At 43.0% G+C, this 16,537-nt stretch overlaps 3 protein-coding genes across 3 annotated transcripts; 2 read left to right on the top strand and 1 right to left on the bottom strand.

Annotated features, from left to right (window-relative positions):
- Positions 1 to 196: 196 nt before the first annotated feature.
- Positions 197 to 1,426, bottom strand: foxe3 (forkhead box E3). Its single transcript, XM_053849174.1, has one exon. It carries the CDS (start codon positions 1,424 to 1,426, stop codon positions 197 to 199), a length of 1,230 nt encoding a protein of 409 aa, XP_053705149.1.
- An 8,616-nt stretch (positions 1,427 to 10,042) lies between these two features.
- Positions 10,043 to 13,409, top strand: haus8 (HAUS augmin like complex subunit 8). Its single transcript, XM_053885622.1, has 10 exons — positions 10,043 to 10,117; positions 10,278 to 10,345; positions 10,505 to 10,566; positions 10,670 to 10,796; positions 11,138 to 11,248; positions 11,318 to 11,421; positions 12,029 to 12,187; positions 12,253 to 12,394; positions 12,467 to 12,608; positions 12,745 to 13,409. Exons 1-10 carry the CDS (start codon positions 10,053 to 10,055, stop codon positions 12,887 to 12,889), a joined length of 1,125 nt encoding a protein of 374 aa, XP_053741597.1. The 5' UTR covers positions 10,043 to 10,052; the 3' UTR covers positions 12,890 to 13,409.
- A 191-nt stretch (positions 13,410 to 13,600) lies between these two features.
- Positions 13,601 to 15,794, top strand: sac3d1 (SAC3 domain containing 1). Its single transcript, XM_053885610.1, has 4 exons — positions 13,601 to 13,640; positions 14,062 to 14,458; positions 14,821 to 15,103; positions 15,227 to 15,794. The coding sequence occupies exons 1-4, from the start codon at positions 13,612 to 13,614 to the stop codon at positions 15,697 to 15,699; spliced, it is 1,182 nt and encodes a 393-aa protein (XP_053741585.1). The 5' UTR covers positions 13,601 to 13,611; the 3' UTR covers positions 15,700 to 15,794.
- Positions 15,795 to 16,537: the final 743 nt, after the last annotated feature.

Below are 16,537 nucleotides of genomic sequence, written 5' to 3'. Positions count from 1 at the left end.
TGCGTAATAAACATATTTACACTAAATACACACTCGCATGTAAACAACCTTGGAAGTAATAAAACAGGTGGAAACGCTGAGGTGCAGTGATGGAACGTGATCAAATGGCTTTCGTGAGGCTCGGTCCAGGGTTCGACTGAGGCAAACTTGAGAAAACGTCACATACAGTCCAGTTGAGAACATTAAATTAATGGCGTCACATGTACCGCTCCAGCCCGGTGGCAAAGTTCGCTTGTCTCATGTAGGAGTTGTTGTAGGTGTTGATGGAGCTCGACAGGCCCAGCAGCTGCTCCGTGTGCTCCGCGCAGGAGCCGGGCCGCAGCGCCGGCAGCGAGAGCCGGTTGGTGGAGCAGTACACCTGAGAGCCGCTCGGGGAAAACCCGGGCTGGCTCATGGGGGGAGATGCGGGGGATGTGTAGGGGTAACCCGGGGCGAGGTTGGAGGGGATATTCCCGCTGCTTCTGCTCAGCATGTTGGTCGGCGGGTTGACAGTTTGGGTTTGGTAACACGCCGACGGATCGGTGCCAGGTAGCGAACAGCTGGAGGTCATATTGCCCAGGTCACCGGCGGCCAGTCCGAGTCCCTGTGAGGAGAGGTCCACCCCGGGACTCTGGATCTGAGGGCTGATTATGTTGTCGATACTGAACATGCGTGGTTGCCCGGGCCCTGAGTTCTGATAGTGATGCAGCATGGCCGGGTGTGGGGACGCAGGGGTCAGCTGGGACCCGTAGCCAGAGCCGATCCCCGCGTACAGAGAATTGGGGTATGCCGGCCTCCCCACTGGGGTCGGTGTGAACGCGCTGGAGCTTTGCATGTACCCGGGGTATGTGCTGACATCCGTCCGCTTGAACCGCTTCCTTCTCCTCAGGAAGCTGCCGTTATCGAACATGTCCTCGGCCGCGGGGTCCAGGGTCCAGTAGTTGCCCTTGCCGGGCCTCCCTGGCTCCCGCGGGATCTTGACGAAGCAGTCGTTGAGGGTGAGGTTGTGGCGGATGGAGTTCTGCCACTTCTTGGAGTTTTCTCTGTAGAAAGGGAAGCGCTCCATAATGAACTTGTAGATGCCCCCAAGCGTGAGCTTCCTCTCCGGGGAGTTGGCGATGGCCATGGCGATGAGGGCGATGTAACTGTAGGGCGGCTTCCCTCGCTGCACCGGCCGCTTCCTCCTGCGGCTGCCGGTGGGCAGGTGCTCCTCCGCCTGCACCAGCGTGGACCCCGCGTCATCGGTGCTGGGGCTGGCCCCTCTGGGCTCAGACTTGATCAAAACATTGTCCCTGGACCTGGACTGGACCTGCAGCATCAGAGCCGGAGGAGAGTCCAGGACCACATGAGGAGAGAGGAGCACCGGACTGGCCTCGGCTGGCGAGTGCTGCGTCTCCGCCGTCATGTTGCACATGCCAGAGAAGAAAGAGTAGTTTGCCAGATTCATAAAAGAAAATATTATGTATCCGCTTGCATGAAATGATCACTGGTGCGTTTCAGCTCCTCTCCTGCGCCTGGGGTTCGGGCGGTGGGTGTCATTCCAGGTGAGAGCGCGGGGCGTCAACGTTTTTATAGGGCAGATGACGTCACTTGGTAGCTGGTGACGACTGAGGCAGCTGGACTGAAATTAAACGCTCCGAAAATTCGACAAAACTGCTTTGTTTGACGTTTGACTAGTAAACGCGTAAACACGTTAAAATGGTTCCACACGATTCGCTTCTTTTTCTTATGGCTGACACAATTTATTTTGCAATTATTTACAAAAACACAAGATAAACTTATGGCATATGACATTACGGGTTATTATATTTTGGAACATGATTCCAACAAAATACTCGTTTAATAAATAGTGTATTACTGTTCATAACATTTTTCTATTACATTGTTAGATCTGTTTTTCAAAAGTTTGTTGCATTACGGAGGAGGTGATCTATGTCACTTGACGTTTGCACTGTATTTCATTTTCATTTCACTGAAGTATCTTTATCATAATCTTACTTATACACCACATCTATCATGTTTTACCAAAAATTTTGAGGAAAAAAATAGACATTACTGAAGAATAACATCCACGTGGAAGGGCTTCAAAATTATTATATTACAATTATACGTTTTTACCAGCAAACGAAAACACTCCTTCATTGGAGATCTTTTTGTTATTGTCTGATCGGCACACTCTCCAGATTATTTATCGATTTTAAAGTACTTCCCACTCTCTAACAGCAAGATACAATGCACTCATAATTTCATAATGTTTATCAACACTCTCAAGTTCCCTATTGCGCAGCAACAGTGGAAGCCCTCACAATAGTAATTATTATTAGTCAGTGGTTTGAATATATATTGCTGATCAAACTTTGAGAACATTTGTGTTGCTATGTTATAAGTGTGGAAAATGGGCATCGCCGCTGACTGACAGCAGTGCTGCACTGAAACAACACACACAAACACACTGCCTCCAAACCCAACAGCCGAGCCGCCACCAATTGGAAAATAATAACAAGCCAGTGAAAACAAGCAATTTAGCTGTGAAAGCTTTTTGGTTGGAAAAGTAAATATCCCTTCATTTAATTTTCTTTATTGGAAAGTGATAATCAAACAGACCCTCAGTCTGAGAGCAGAGGTGTTATCTTATGGATTCTGAAGTGAAAACACACTTCTGAACACAATTGGTATGAAGCAAACACAACACAAACATGGCAGTGTACTAGTGGACCATCACAGCCACTGAATCATTTGTGATTTTATATATATAAAATCAGGTCAAAACTGAAACCTATGATTTTGATTTTTTTTTATTTATGTATATACCATGATAATTTTCAACCATTCTTTTCATAGTATCAAAGACTTATAATTTCACAGAGATGCATTATTATGTCGAATTAAAGTGCTGTTTTTGTTATTCCTTACATCTTTCTTAACACTTTAACACAAGTTAAAAGTAACAGTATGTGTTAATAAAAAAATGTTCTTTTAAATTTTTGTTTTTATATAGACAATATTACTGATTTATAAATGACAGATTTATAAATACATACACATTCACAGAAGAGTCTGTGCCCACTAATACTCAGCTCATTTAGATATGAACTTAGGCCTATTAAGGCTTACTGTTGAGTTTGCACAGACTCATCCCACAAGACAAACAAAAATACAGTGACAAAATGCCCATCCTCCATCAGCCTGGGTTGATCTCACACATCATCTACTCATTTGACTCCATGTCTGGAAAGATAGTTACGTGTATGAACCATGCAACTGCTTTCGCACAGGAACCCCATATGTCCTGCTAACATTGTGTGTAACAAGTATCTCATTCTCCACTAGGGACCCCTGAAGGAAGTCTCTTGGAGCCAAACCCTATCTGTGAAGTCCCACTCCATATGGATATGTAGAACATTTCGCTCAGCTGAAAAGATTCATCATAGCCACCAGCAACTCATGTTTCCCGTCATACTCCAACAAACATGGCCCCCGCCTCCCCCTCCACCCACAGATGACTGGACCCCTACAAGCTGAGCCACCACTCAGACAACACTAAGCCCAGCTGCCTACTCACAGCCAGTGGCTAACAGCTTCAGACAGGCGTGGGAGCGGGACTGTATCCGAGCAGGATCTGCCCCCAGAGCTGCCAGGTCAGGCAGGACAAACAGGGGCTCAGGCCAGGAAACGGGTCCTGCCTCAGGGCCCACGGCCTCTTTCTAATCCCCTTCCCTCTCAACTAGCCCACCAGATTCTCCCGGTACCGCCACACTGCCCGGTCACCCTGCGACAGTCAGACATGCGGGCGATAGACAATGGAGTGACCATCAACAAGGGAACCAGGCAAGCTAGGGGTGAGGATTTGGTTATTGTCTTCATCATGTAAGACCGGGCAACACATCATGAACTTTCATATCAATCCACTCATTGTCGAAACCAGGGATAAAAAGTTGTGCGGCCTCAGTTTGATTTATTTACTTGTAACATCAGGCCTCATTGTAAAGGCAGGTGAGTGGAAAAGCCATACAATGAATGCAAGTCCATCAAATTTAGTTTTCAAGAGAGTTTTAAAGGTACACTTCTGGAAGGATGTTCCCCAGTCTAGGTGCCCTGAGGAAGAAGACTCAGGCGCTCATAGACTTAGTGATGACTCGGGACAATAAGCAAGAAGCCATTCAAGTATCTGAGGGTCCGGGCTCCTAGTGGGTCAATGTTTCTACACTATACTCGGGGCAGTCCAAGTCGGGCTGGACGATGGACAGTGTAGCCGACAACTATAGGGTGTTGACTGTTAAAAGCCTCCTAGCGGAGTTCTGATCCAGTTGGAGGCCTGCAGTAGTCCAGGCAGTATGGAGTATGGAGGTGTAATTCTAGTCTATTGTTTTGCATTAAATCCTAAATTCATGGTTATCTAAGATAGTCATTAATATATATGTTAAGGTGATTGACATTAGCATTTACTTAGAAATTTTAAAAAGTTCTCTACTGGAGAGTAAAAAATAAAGAATCAAATTCAAAGAATTCTGGTAACACTCTTGGTTTCTTGAAATTAAAAGGCTTTTCTCCATAGGCATGTGGAAGGGTGGGTTTGATTTTAGTAATTATTTTTGACCAAAGGACACGGGAGTGGATAGTTTTTATCTGGGGGTCAAATGAAGTGAAATAAGACGCTGTAATTTCAGGCATATGAGTTACTTTTTTGGTCAAGGCCCATAATATCAGGAAAAATGGGAGATGGTGTTACAGAATCCTTTTGCAATGGAGGACACACAGCGATGTTGGATGATTGGGTCTCGGGGTTGCATTTGGATTGAAAATAGAATGGGACCTAAAATGGAACCTTGCGTCGCCCCAGAGGGAAATTTGGTTGTGGATGCAGAGAAGTTTTCTGTGGTCATTGAAGGATTCTAAAAAGATGTGACAAAAACCTATTAAGTTCAGTGTATTTGATTCCTTCAATGGAGTGGAAGCGGTCCAGTAAACTTTCTTTGGCATCAGAAGCTGTGCTTAAGACTGACGAATTACAATGGTGTTTTGAGCTTTGTCAGCTGTTTACAGGAGACCTTTGGTTACATTTAGTAGGGTTGTTTCTGTGCTAACTGCTTATCTGAAACCACACCACATAGTTTCAAAAAGAGTTTTGACTGAAGACCTCTGAAGAAGATTAGGAAGTGTATCACAGCTGCTTTTGGGGGTTTGCAATGAAGTGTTGTTCTCCACACCACACATTGTTCTCTGTTGACAGTCCACTGTTTCATTCATATCACTCATTGCAATTTTCCCATAGAGCCATGTCCTGTTGACATGTTTTTAAGAGCAATTGTTTTGCCAACTTTGATCATGATGAATCTGATATTGAGTCTTAAATTTGCTTATGTTTTCTGAAATGATGTGAGAAATATTGAGGACTGGGAGAGTTGCTGAGCAAACACTTGGAATTCATTCATTCGCAAAGTCGCTCGCGGGGACAGATCGCTGGGGAGGGGGGCTACAAGAGAAAGAATCAATGAGTGAGAGACAGAAAACAGGGAGGTGTAGAGAGACAGAAACACACGAGAGAGCCCAACCTTTTTCTTACTCAAGCTCATCAAGTACGGGCCAGGGCTCTTGAAAACCCAGGGATTACCAGGCTACTGAGGCTGCTCTGGCCCGGGCCGCCTCTGCTCACTCCTGCACTGCACGCTACACTGCCCTGCTATAGCATCACACATGGTTCTCACACACACTCCACCAGCCGCCTGCTCATATGGATCTCATCATTCTTTTGTGAAAACACACTGGCTTCTGTGTTTTCAACTTGATCAGAGTTCAAATGTAAAATAATTAACAAAGCTCTCCTGTCATTACGATCTATTCTTACGTGGGTGTGAACTTTCAACCTCTGAATGTAGAAGGAGGGATGTGCAGTTTCTGCCTGAGTGACTCCACGGGATACCTGAGGAAATCCTCCTGACTCCTGCCAGGATGTCAGCCACAAGACTAACCATCTCTTGGAGGTCACATCCTACAAAGATAAGCAGGGCAATTACAGTATTAAGGGATGAGGTCAGCGTCACAAGAAGGCATGTGGCACTTCAGACTGAGGCAACACCGAAGAATAGAATAGAATAGAAACTACAGCCGCAGTAGCCAAAATCCTTTATTCTTATTGTAAGTAATTTTTCCTCTGTGTGTATTTCTTCCGACTCAAATGGGGCACTTTGTTGAGGATGTAGTGGTTGGAGTGAACACCCAAAGACTGATCAATATGCGGAGTCCATTGCTGTCAGCTGTGATATCGCTGCTCCAGCAGACCACCTCAAAGATGCCAGTAGCATAGCTGCCCCTCCAAAAGCCCATTGAGACAATCTATCAACAATGTATGTGCTTCCAAGTAAGCTGTTGGCTTTTACTGTTATTTTAACATAATAAAAACTGACAGAACTTACATGGTGTCTAATAATTGCCAAGTCTCAGAAAATATTCAGATTTGACACAGGAAAGCAAAAACAATGTTTACACAAAAGTGTGTGCACATGTTTGCAGTAGTGATTATTTTTGGTTGGAGTTCGACTGCCAAAGCTTTATCCAATTCATGGGCATGCATGAAGACCATTGTTCGCTTTGAAAGCATGTAGCTTGTACAAGTCACATAAATATAAAATAAAATCAATGACCAAAACATTTGCTAAGAAACACTTAAAGTGAGACCAGGCTCTATTATTAGACAGCGTAATTGACTAATGCAGTTGACTAATACAGCAGCTGCTGGACTTTGTGGGCATTTGTGTATTCTGGGCATTCCTGACAGACTGTGTGGACCGGGTCACCAGACTGGTTCGGGATGAATCATGGATTTCTGAAAAAGTGGCAGGAAGAGTCGGAATGGTTGGTTGGAGACGTTAAACTGTAGTGTTCCACAGGGCTCAGTTTTCGGTCCCTTTAAGCCAACCAACATTCAGATTCAAAAGTTCTGAATTGTTATTATTATTGTTATTAATCTTATCCAACTGTCCGAACGGTTCCAAACCCACCTAATGACCCGCAGTGATGTGTAACTTAATTTATCACAGAATGAAATCAGGGCAAAATATCTACAATGAATGAATTTTACTTTTAATCTTCAGTTGACACAAAATGTACACCTCAAAAGAATAAATACTTAAACAACACAATCTAACTGTAATTCAAACACACTTCTGTGAAATCAATTTGTCCGCTTAGAAAGCAACACCGACTGACAATTTATTTTGCATTCTGTTATGCAAATGGAATGGACAACAGGTGGATCTCACATAGGTTTTGCAAGACACCCCCAGTAAAGCAGTGCACCTGCATGTGGTGTCCACAGACGACTTCTCAGTTCCAATGCTTTCTGGCTGTTGTTTTGGTCACCTTTGAATGCTGGCACTTCTCTCACCCTAACATGCCTATACTAGTGGCTCAGGTAGTGCAGCTCATCCAGGATGGCACATCAATGTGGGCTGTGGCAACCAGGTTTGCTGTGTCTCTCAGCGTAGTGTCTGGAGCTTGGAGACACTACCAGGATGTCCTGGCCAGTAAATCAGAAGACGTGGTGGAGGGCAACTACCCAGCTGCAGGACCGCTACCTCTGCCTTAGTGCACAGAGGAATACAAGGAGCGCTGCCAGAGCCCAACAAAATAGCCTCCAGCAGGCCACTGACGTGCACGTCTGTTCAAGCAGTCAGAAACAGACTCCACAAGGGTGACATGAAGGCCTAACGTCCCCTGGTCGGGGTTGTGTGCTTACAGTAAGCCCAAAACTGTGCAGGACGTTTGAACACCAAGATTGGCAAATTGGCCACTGGCGCCCTGTGCTCTTCACAGATGAAAGCAGGTTCACACTGATCACATGTAACAGATGGAACAGTGTCTGGCGACACTGCAGAGAACGTTCTGTTGCCTGCAACATCCTCCAGCATGACCAGTTTGGCAGTGAATGGGTGATTGTCTGCGGAGGCATTTCTTTGGAGGGCAGCCCTCCATGTGCTCGCCAGAGGTAGCCTGACTGCCATTAGGTACCGAGATGAGATCCTCAGACTCCCTGTGAGACCTTATGTTGGTTGGGCCTGGGTTCCTCCTAATGCAAGACAATGCTAGACCTCATGTGGCGTGAGTGTGTCACCACTTCCTGCAAGACGAAGGCATTGATGCTATGGATGGGGCCACTCGTTCCCCAGACCTGAATCCAGTTAAGCATATATGGGACACAATGTCTCGCTCCATCCACCAACACCACGTTGCTCCACAAAATGTCCAGGAGTTGGCAGATGCTTTAGTCCCAGTGTGGGAGAGGGAGACCATCCATGCCTCATCAGGAGCATGCCAGGTGTTGTAGAGGTCATACAGGTATGTGGGGGCCACACCACACTACTGAGCCTCATTTGGACCTGTTTCAAGGTCATTATATCAAAATTGAATAAGTTTGTTCCACTTTCATAATTCCACATTGATCGTTTTTTGTGATTTTGTTGTGAGCACATTAAACTATGCGAAGCATATTTCATTCATTCAGCTCTAGGATGTTTTTTAGTGTGCCCTATATTTTTTGGAGTAGCGTAATTTAAGTAGGTAGCTAGAAACTCCATGCTTGTGAACTGTTGTTCTACTGTCTTTGGTCATTCTACTTTTACTATGTCCTTAGCACCGTCCGCTCCAAAACAATCCAGTTCATGCATTTCTTTAGATTCAATATTTCAAGTATGTATATATTACTATTTTTCTTCTGCACTAGCTAAATAAATGTGTCTTCAGTCATGCCGATGTGCGGCTACGTTCTTAACATCAACAAAAGCTGCATATTCTTGCGAAGCAGAGTATCAGTGAGGTCAGCATGACATACGCAAGTCCTTCATTAGACGTCACAGTTTCGGAGCTGACAGAGGAGCTGAAGAGACAAGAGCGTTCATTCAGATACCTTATCTCCTGGCACACTGCTGCCTTTCAACATGCACCCCCTCACTCACCTGACATTCCCTTGCGAAGCACCACTCTACAGGTACATTTACATTTCTCAGCCCAGTGTACAGATAATTGACTCCACAAGAGACCATGTTGCGAACAGCACCTTCATCAACAACATGTATTGTCCACATCAAAGTAGCTATTGGCGAGTGATGAGAGATGACAAGTCAGCATGTAGACATTCAGCCATCCCCAAGGCTTTATTAGTATGAGAGAGAGAAAGGAGCAGACACACTCTCTTACACACACATACCAGATGATAGTGCCAAGCCCAAAAGTCCAACCTTTACCAAGCTCAATTATTAAACCCTAAAGGTCACAATAAATGGTCTCAAAAACTATCAGCCAGGAGAAGACTTCAGAGTGGATTTTGCCCATCTAAAACTCTGCTTAGTTTGATTTAAGATTGTTTCAATTTAGCTGCTCAAGTGTGGTTCATCCACCCCCCTATTCTATCTGTCACTCACGTCTTACCAAAGTGGCTTGGCAATTGAGGGCTTAGACCTTATTTACTGAGACACACACCCGGTGTTACTCTATTGAATTTCCACCTAAACAAAGGCATCAGAAAAGTACGGGATCAGCAGCTATTGTGTTCTCTGAGACTTGTGCACGCAAACTTCCTGCCGAAGTACATGCTAAAGAAGATTACAAGGCAACGTCCACATGTGAAATTGAATCCCTGTCTATCAGTCAGTCAGCTGGCCTTCGTTCCGCCCGTCTATCTGTTGTCTATCATGTACACTATAAGCTATTAATTTTTCTGTCCATCAGCCATGTCTCCTACCGTGTATTTTCCGTCTCCTTTTCAATTAAAATCTGTTCTTCATTCAGAACTTCTAATATATTTTGGCTCAGGTGTGCTAGTATTAGATTAACTCACTAATATACAATTTCACCACTGAAGTTCTTTAATAAAACGATTATTACTGTGTTTTAAAATAATCATATAACGACGCAAAAATAAATATTTGCTCGGCTGTGAGATTAATGATAAATGTAATAAACGATGGTGTGATGATACGCGCTGTTCTACAGTAGGGGGCGCCACATGCTATACAGCTGTTCAATATGAGCCAGAGAAACGGAAGAAGAAGCCACAAGGCGGGTCACTTCAAAACAACATGGCTGCGAGGAGGCAAACAAGTTCATTGACGGGTAGTAAATCAACATCAACGGCGACCAAAATGTAATGTTTTCCTTTTGTCTAATAGTCTAAAATCTTCAATTTGTTTGGAGCGATAGCGTCACAACATCTTCGTCAAAGTACCGCTAATTCTTAGACATAACTAACTGCTCATTCGTGTTCTATTTTTCGACGCTAACGTCAATTGACTTTTTCATTTAAGCGTAAAAAGTGGAAGCGACTCCGGAAAATCAAACAATCCAGCGCCTGTAAAGAAACCACCCGTGAAATGTAAGTGAACCGAAAAATTGTTTTCTTGTTCGAACCAAATGTTTAAAAATGCCAGGTTTGTTGATCTTGTTTTATTGTTTGTAAGGATATGTGTTGATAATCTTCTTGTTCTCTCAATGTTCTCTTTGTTTTGTATCGTTGCTTTCACGTCAAATGTAGCCAGTGGAACTTTAGTCAAATCTCGGTATCTGCAGGCTGTTGAAAAGTCGTCTCTTTCAAAGGTAGCATGCTTTTTTGTATTATTATTGACATCCAATACAAAGAAAATCTAACTGACATGAAAATGTTTTTTTTTGTTGCTTTTGTCATCATATGGTTTCACAGAGTAACTCTCTGACCAATGAGTCTACGTTCGTGCAACCACGTCCGGTCTTACCAAAACCTGCTGGTGTCAAGCCCAAAGTGGGCACTTCACCAAGACGTACAATGGCACCGCGATCTCTTGGAGTGTGTAAGTTTTTCGTCTTTAATGTCTACACTGAATGCTACTAACATACAGCCGACACCATTGATACATCACGTAAAATTACGCACCGCATTGTTCACACCCCTGACAGATTAATTCCACAATCTTAAGGACCGGAGTATTTTTCCAAGTACATCGCAATATGATGTAGTTTTATGCAACTAGATATTCAGCTTGCTCAGATTCTATTTATATCATCACCCTTAAAACCATAATCTTATTGATGCTGCTAAAGATGAGCTATCAACAAATGCCTCTGCGTGTTCTGTGTGATTGTTCTCAACACAAACTTAAAGAACAGTCTTCTGTGATTCTTCTCATTGCAGCAACTCCTGCATGTGAAACTGAGCCCTCCCTTTTAGGTGAAAGTGTACTGCAGTCAACCTTCTCTGATGGACACTATATCCGGCCGGATTTTGACATTTCAGTTATTAAAGGTAAACTTGAAAAAACATTTGAAGGGGTATTTATTACACAGTCACTTTGTTGTAATCATTCCCTAAAAGGAAAAGTGGTGGCAAAAAATTCAGCAAAACCTAAAAGAAATCCAAAGGAGGTGTTAAAGACCATCGAAATGGATACATTGATATTGGCCTTTCTTACAGCAAAGGTGAGTCATGTCAATTGATCAAACTTGTGACTGTCTGAATGCATGTACTTGCTGATGAGCCCATACTCGAAACTAAAATCGCAAGGGAGGAAGACTGGGGTTTGTGAGTTATTCATTAGATGAATGTGCTGAAGAGAATACAACATAGAAAATGACCACAGGGTTTCATAATACATTGTTAAGGTATGGTTGTCTTTATTTTTGCCAGCTGTTTTCCTGAGACACATTCAGCTGCAGCATCACTGCACCCACTGCATTTTCACAACCTCAGTTTCAGTGCTGCAGTTAAGAGTTGGAGGAGGGCATGTCAGTAGAGTCAAAATAAGTAGATGATAACTTGGAAGAACTGGAAAAGAATGTGGTTGCGAAATGGATGATAACACAGACTCTTGTGGACTAAGACTCTGATCCTAATCTTTGTTTTGTTTGACAGAAAGTTGAGATTAAAATTGCTTTATTTGTCTTTCTGGTGGTTCATGTTCTAAAATAGAAGGTAAAGCTATGAAACAGTTGCAAAAATTACCTGTATGACCTGTAATTATTTTAATTAATCCCATGTAATCATGCTTGAAATAAATTGTGAAAGTTCTCCTTTGTTGCTTTCAAGATGGAAAGCAACACAGCAAAGCTCAAGCGTGAAAATGAGGAACGACTGTTGCAGAAGATGGAAGAAGAAGAAGCTCTGCGTAAGGAAGTCCATGAAAAAAAACGCCGGTTTTTACTGTTGGAAAAAGAGAAGATGACTAAAGAGTTACTGGATATTCAGGTAACTTACAAATATTTAGCTACAATTTGGATATACTTTATATAGCTTTCATGCTCTTTCACCAGGCTGCTGCTTTGACGCCTGTGGTGGAGTGTTCTAAAGAGTTCTCGAAAGCATACGAGTCTCTCTCCACGGCTGTTGACACCACCTTGCATGAGCTGCCTGTCAAGAACTTCCACATTGATGGCGACAGGGAACAATTTTTAGGTGCTTCATATTTTTAAACATGTTGTTGCGCTTGTCTAAGCGTTTCTAAGTCTTTTTTTTTTGTTCTTTTAGATAAAGCAGTGGCTTACCTGAAGGAGAGTGAGAAATTGCTTGGAGACTGCACAGAACTGGAATACAGCCACAGCAGTGCTGCTGTGCAGTGCTTTCAGGATCTGAAAATCATGTCAAAGGGAATCAATCAGGAGTTAACAGGGTGAGTGAAATTATTTTTAGGGCCCCAACTACAATCTTATAACCGTTTTGTTTGACTTTGGAATGTTTTTTTTAGATGCTCATTTTTGTGGTACCCGTGTGATTGACTCATTATTCATTTGTTGTCAAATTTGAAGGACTTTTACTGGCCTTCAGGAGCTCTCATCACTTCTCTGCCATCACACAAGTCTGGTCCAGCAGGCCACAGAGGAGGAACAACTTGGACCTACAAGAACACAGGAACTTTTTGGCCTCAAACATTTGAATGAAGATCAGCTTTAGTGAGGAGCTGTGCTATTTTCGTCATTGCATTTGCTATCTGTGTGATTTTGTCAATAAAGACCTTGTAAATAAACCTGCTCATTTGAATAAGATTAAAACGTAGAATTTTTTTAAAATATGCCCTTGTCACTCATGAGATGATATGAGATGTTTTGATTTCTATTATTCAGTTTCCCTGAAGATGTTGATTCTGACTCAAGTCCTGCATCACTCACTGTGTTTGTCCTTGTTTGTTTTACTATACATTTTGTTGTGTCATCTAAGTGTTTTCTCATTGTGTCAAAACATCACTCCTTGGTTGATGTCTTGGTAATCAGATGCTGTGGGTTTGATTCCCATTGAAGCATGGTGCCTGATGCTACTCTTGCTGTAAACTTCCAAGTAAATAATGTCATGTTTTTTTATTTTTTGTTTTTCAATGCTCTCAACTCATGAAAGTATATCCAGGAGTGTAAGACTTTTGAAAAGAGACTTCATTAAGTAACTTAAAAACAGCGCATCATGATTATCCAGTGAACCAAGCATTTTAGTGTTGAATTTAATTGGATAATTTAATGAAACAGTCTGAATTTGAGATTCCTCTTCAATAGAACAAGACACCTGTTCATGGTAGAATGTTACATTTCCCGATAGTCGAGCGTGTATGTGACGTCAGGACTAAGATACTTTCTGATTGGATAAAGCTGTCACGTGTCTTTTGTGCTTCCGCAAACATTCTGGACATGGATTCTCGTCGTGTTCCTCGCCAAAAGTATGTAATGTGAAATTGTACCTTGTATTTACGTTGGTCTGTGAAAATGAAGTGTCTAGCTTTTGACAAAGGGAAGCTGGACAATATTGTTCTGAGTCAAATGCGATATTTGTTGTGAAACTTGAATTCAGCTCATGTTGGCGTTATACTGTTTAGCTGACAAAGCTGAAGTTCATTCCGGTGCGTTTTGCTACTCTTGCTACTGCTGCTGTCGTTCATTCGTATCCTTGCGCTTACTAAGTTTAACGGGTTCGTGGAGCGGTGCCGCCAAATCCGGCCGCTACACTCGGTGAGAGACCGGGAGACACCTCAGACAGGTCACCTGCCCATCGCAGCGCACAAAGTAGTAGATGGAGCCCATTCATTTCTCATCATTAGTTGATGACAACTGTAAACTTAAAAATGTCGTTTATTTTAATAGGCCCCACGCCAAGAGAAAAGGTACCTACACAAAAGGGGAGCTGATTCGGAACGACCCTGACCATCAGAAAGAACAAAGAAAAGATAATGTTGGGGCACGAGTTGGACAACAAGATATGGTGCCCAGAGGTACCTGCATGACCATGTGCCCTACACATGAGCTCCAGATTAGGGAGTCGCAGAACCTCCTACATCGCTTTGAGGTGCTCATGGGCACGGAGAAAGACAGACGCCCCCGCGCTGATCCACTGCGAACTGTTAAGGAGTATTCCAGACCTGCAGCTGGGAAAGACTGCACCAAATGCAGCGACCTCCGACCTCCGGCTGTGCTCAGGAAAACTGTGTGTTACCTAATTGATGAAATTGCAGATTCGCCTGATCTACATCCTTGGACTGAGGTGGGTCTAATAATAATAATAATGATAAAATGACCGTCTACATTACACTGTCAAGTGATTCATTTACTTGTCTCTGACTTAACAGGTCTGTTGAAACTTTTAGCAGCAAAACCTTTCTCCACTGCAGCCATTGTTGTTATTATTATCCCTCGCATCTGCTGAAGTGCCTTCAAGTAGCCCCATTTGAGAACGTCAAGAAGCAAATTTATTGCTGTATAGAGGCCATGTAAATGTCCAGAAATAGAATTTAGGAGAAACATTTAAAGAAAGTCATTTAAAGTTTAAGTCAGGGAGGTTCTGTCATTTGAAAGTATGTTGTTATATTTGTGAGTCGTACCTCTTACATGTATGTCCTCCCACAGGTGTATAGTTTTGTGTTTGATCGACTGCGCAGTGTGAAGCAGGACATGATCATCCAGAGGGTCTCTGGGCCGGACTGTGTCGCCATTTTGGAGCAGACCGTACGCTTCTTAATATATGCCTCTTACCGCCTGTGCGGTGAACCACTGAGGCTTTATGACCCCCGAATAAACGACACACACCTCCAGGAGAATCTGAGCTGGCTGCTGGACTGCTACAAAAGAGAACCCGGGGTTCACATGAATCAAGAAGAATTCCTGGCCCTCAGTCTGCTTTACAACTTAGGTTGGTGCTATATGTTCAGCATTTTATAAGTTTACAATTATTTCAGATTTGTGATGTGCCCTAGCTTGCGTGTTGAAAGTGAAAGTGAATGAGCCATTTTCTCTCCCTTTCCGTTTCCCAAAGGTTCACCTCGCGCAATGCTTCACATCCTTGACCTACCACCTGCGATTCGTGACAGTCCTGCTGTTTCACTTGCCACCTCCATCAACCAGGCTTTTCTGGAAAGAAACCCTGTCCGCCTTCTACGCATTGCCAGAAGGCTGAGCTTCCTGCAGGGTTGTGCTCTACACAGGCACCTGGTGTTGTGTCGAAGAGACTTACTCCTGATATATAGTCATGGATACAGCAGCAAGAACTGTAGGTTTTCCCTTGAAAAGTTGTCTCAGCTCCTGGCCTTGGATGTGACTTTAACAGCCCAGTTGTGTGAGATGTATGGCGTTGAGATTAACCAGGACAGCCAAGTAGTGTTCACTAAGACGGCATTCAAGGAGCCCATTGATGGCAGTCCCAGTTGCTCTCGCTATCACAGCATTGTGGCAGAGAAACAACGAGACCTCAGGGTTGGGACCATCATTCTGGGGGCTTCATTCATTTGAAAATCTTAAATAAATTATTCTTATCATGAATATTTATTTTTCTTTTAAAGACTCTAATTTGCTCTCTGCATGTATTGTGTTTTCAGGGTTTCATATTAAAGTGGATACTACAACTTTTTGAAGAAACAGAAAATCATTGTGTTCTAACTTCAAAAGGGAAAAGGGAGGCTGACAGTTGTTTTCTGATGCTGCCCGTTCAATTCTGGGTGTGCCACATTTGATTAACAGTTTTTAATCATCCAACAACAATACAACAACTCTTCAAAATATTCTGAAATTAATCGAGGAAAACTATGACGCCAGGTAAATCATTTTGACACTATTGTAGTACTGTATGGTGTTTCAGTTATTATAATGTCAACAGCAACTTTCTCAGGTCCATTTTTGCTAGTGTTGAAGAGTCAGAATATATTTGTGGAGGAGCAGTGGGAGGCTGGAGAATCAGCGAGGACGCAGAGAGCAGAGGTATAAATGTGAGGTGAGAGAGTGTCAGCCAGGATGGAATGAGTGGAGACAGAATGGATGGGAGAGGACAGTAGTGATACCTGCCATGATGCATGTGTCCGACTCTGACCCCAATAAGGTAAAAGCAGGCTGTCAATCGGAGGGAGTAGAAAGGAGATCCTCCGAAATTATATTCAGGAGGCACAATGGCTTGGACATATGGGGAGGAGAGACAGGAGAGTTGTTGAATGGAGCATGTGAGCGATGGAGAAACAGTGACGACGAAATAGTTTATATATATATATATATATATATATATATATATATATATATATATATATATATATATATATATATATATATATAATTTTTTTTTTTTATAGGATAAAAAAGT

The sequence above is a fragment of the Synchiropus splendidus genome, chromosome 1 (genome assembly GCF_027744825.2).
Source record: "Synchiropus splendidus isolate RoL2022-P1 chromosome 1, RoL_Sspl_1.0, whole genome shotgun sequence".
NCBI classification, from domain to species: domain Eukaryota; kingdom Metazoa; phylum Chordata; class Actinopteri; order Syngnathiformes; family Callionymidae; genus Synchiropus; species Synchiropus splendidus.
The sequence above is the reverse complement of the archived record's forward strand: the minus strand, read 5'-3'. Positions and strand labels throughout refer to the sequence as shown.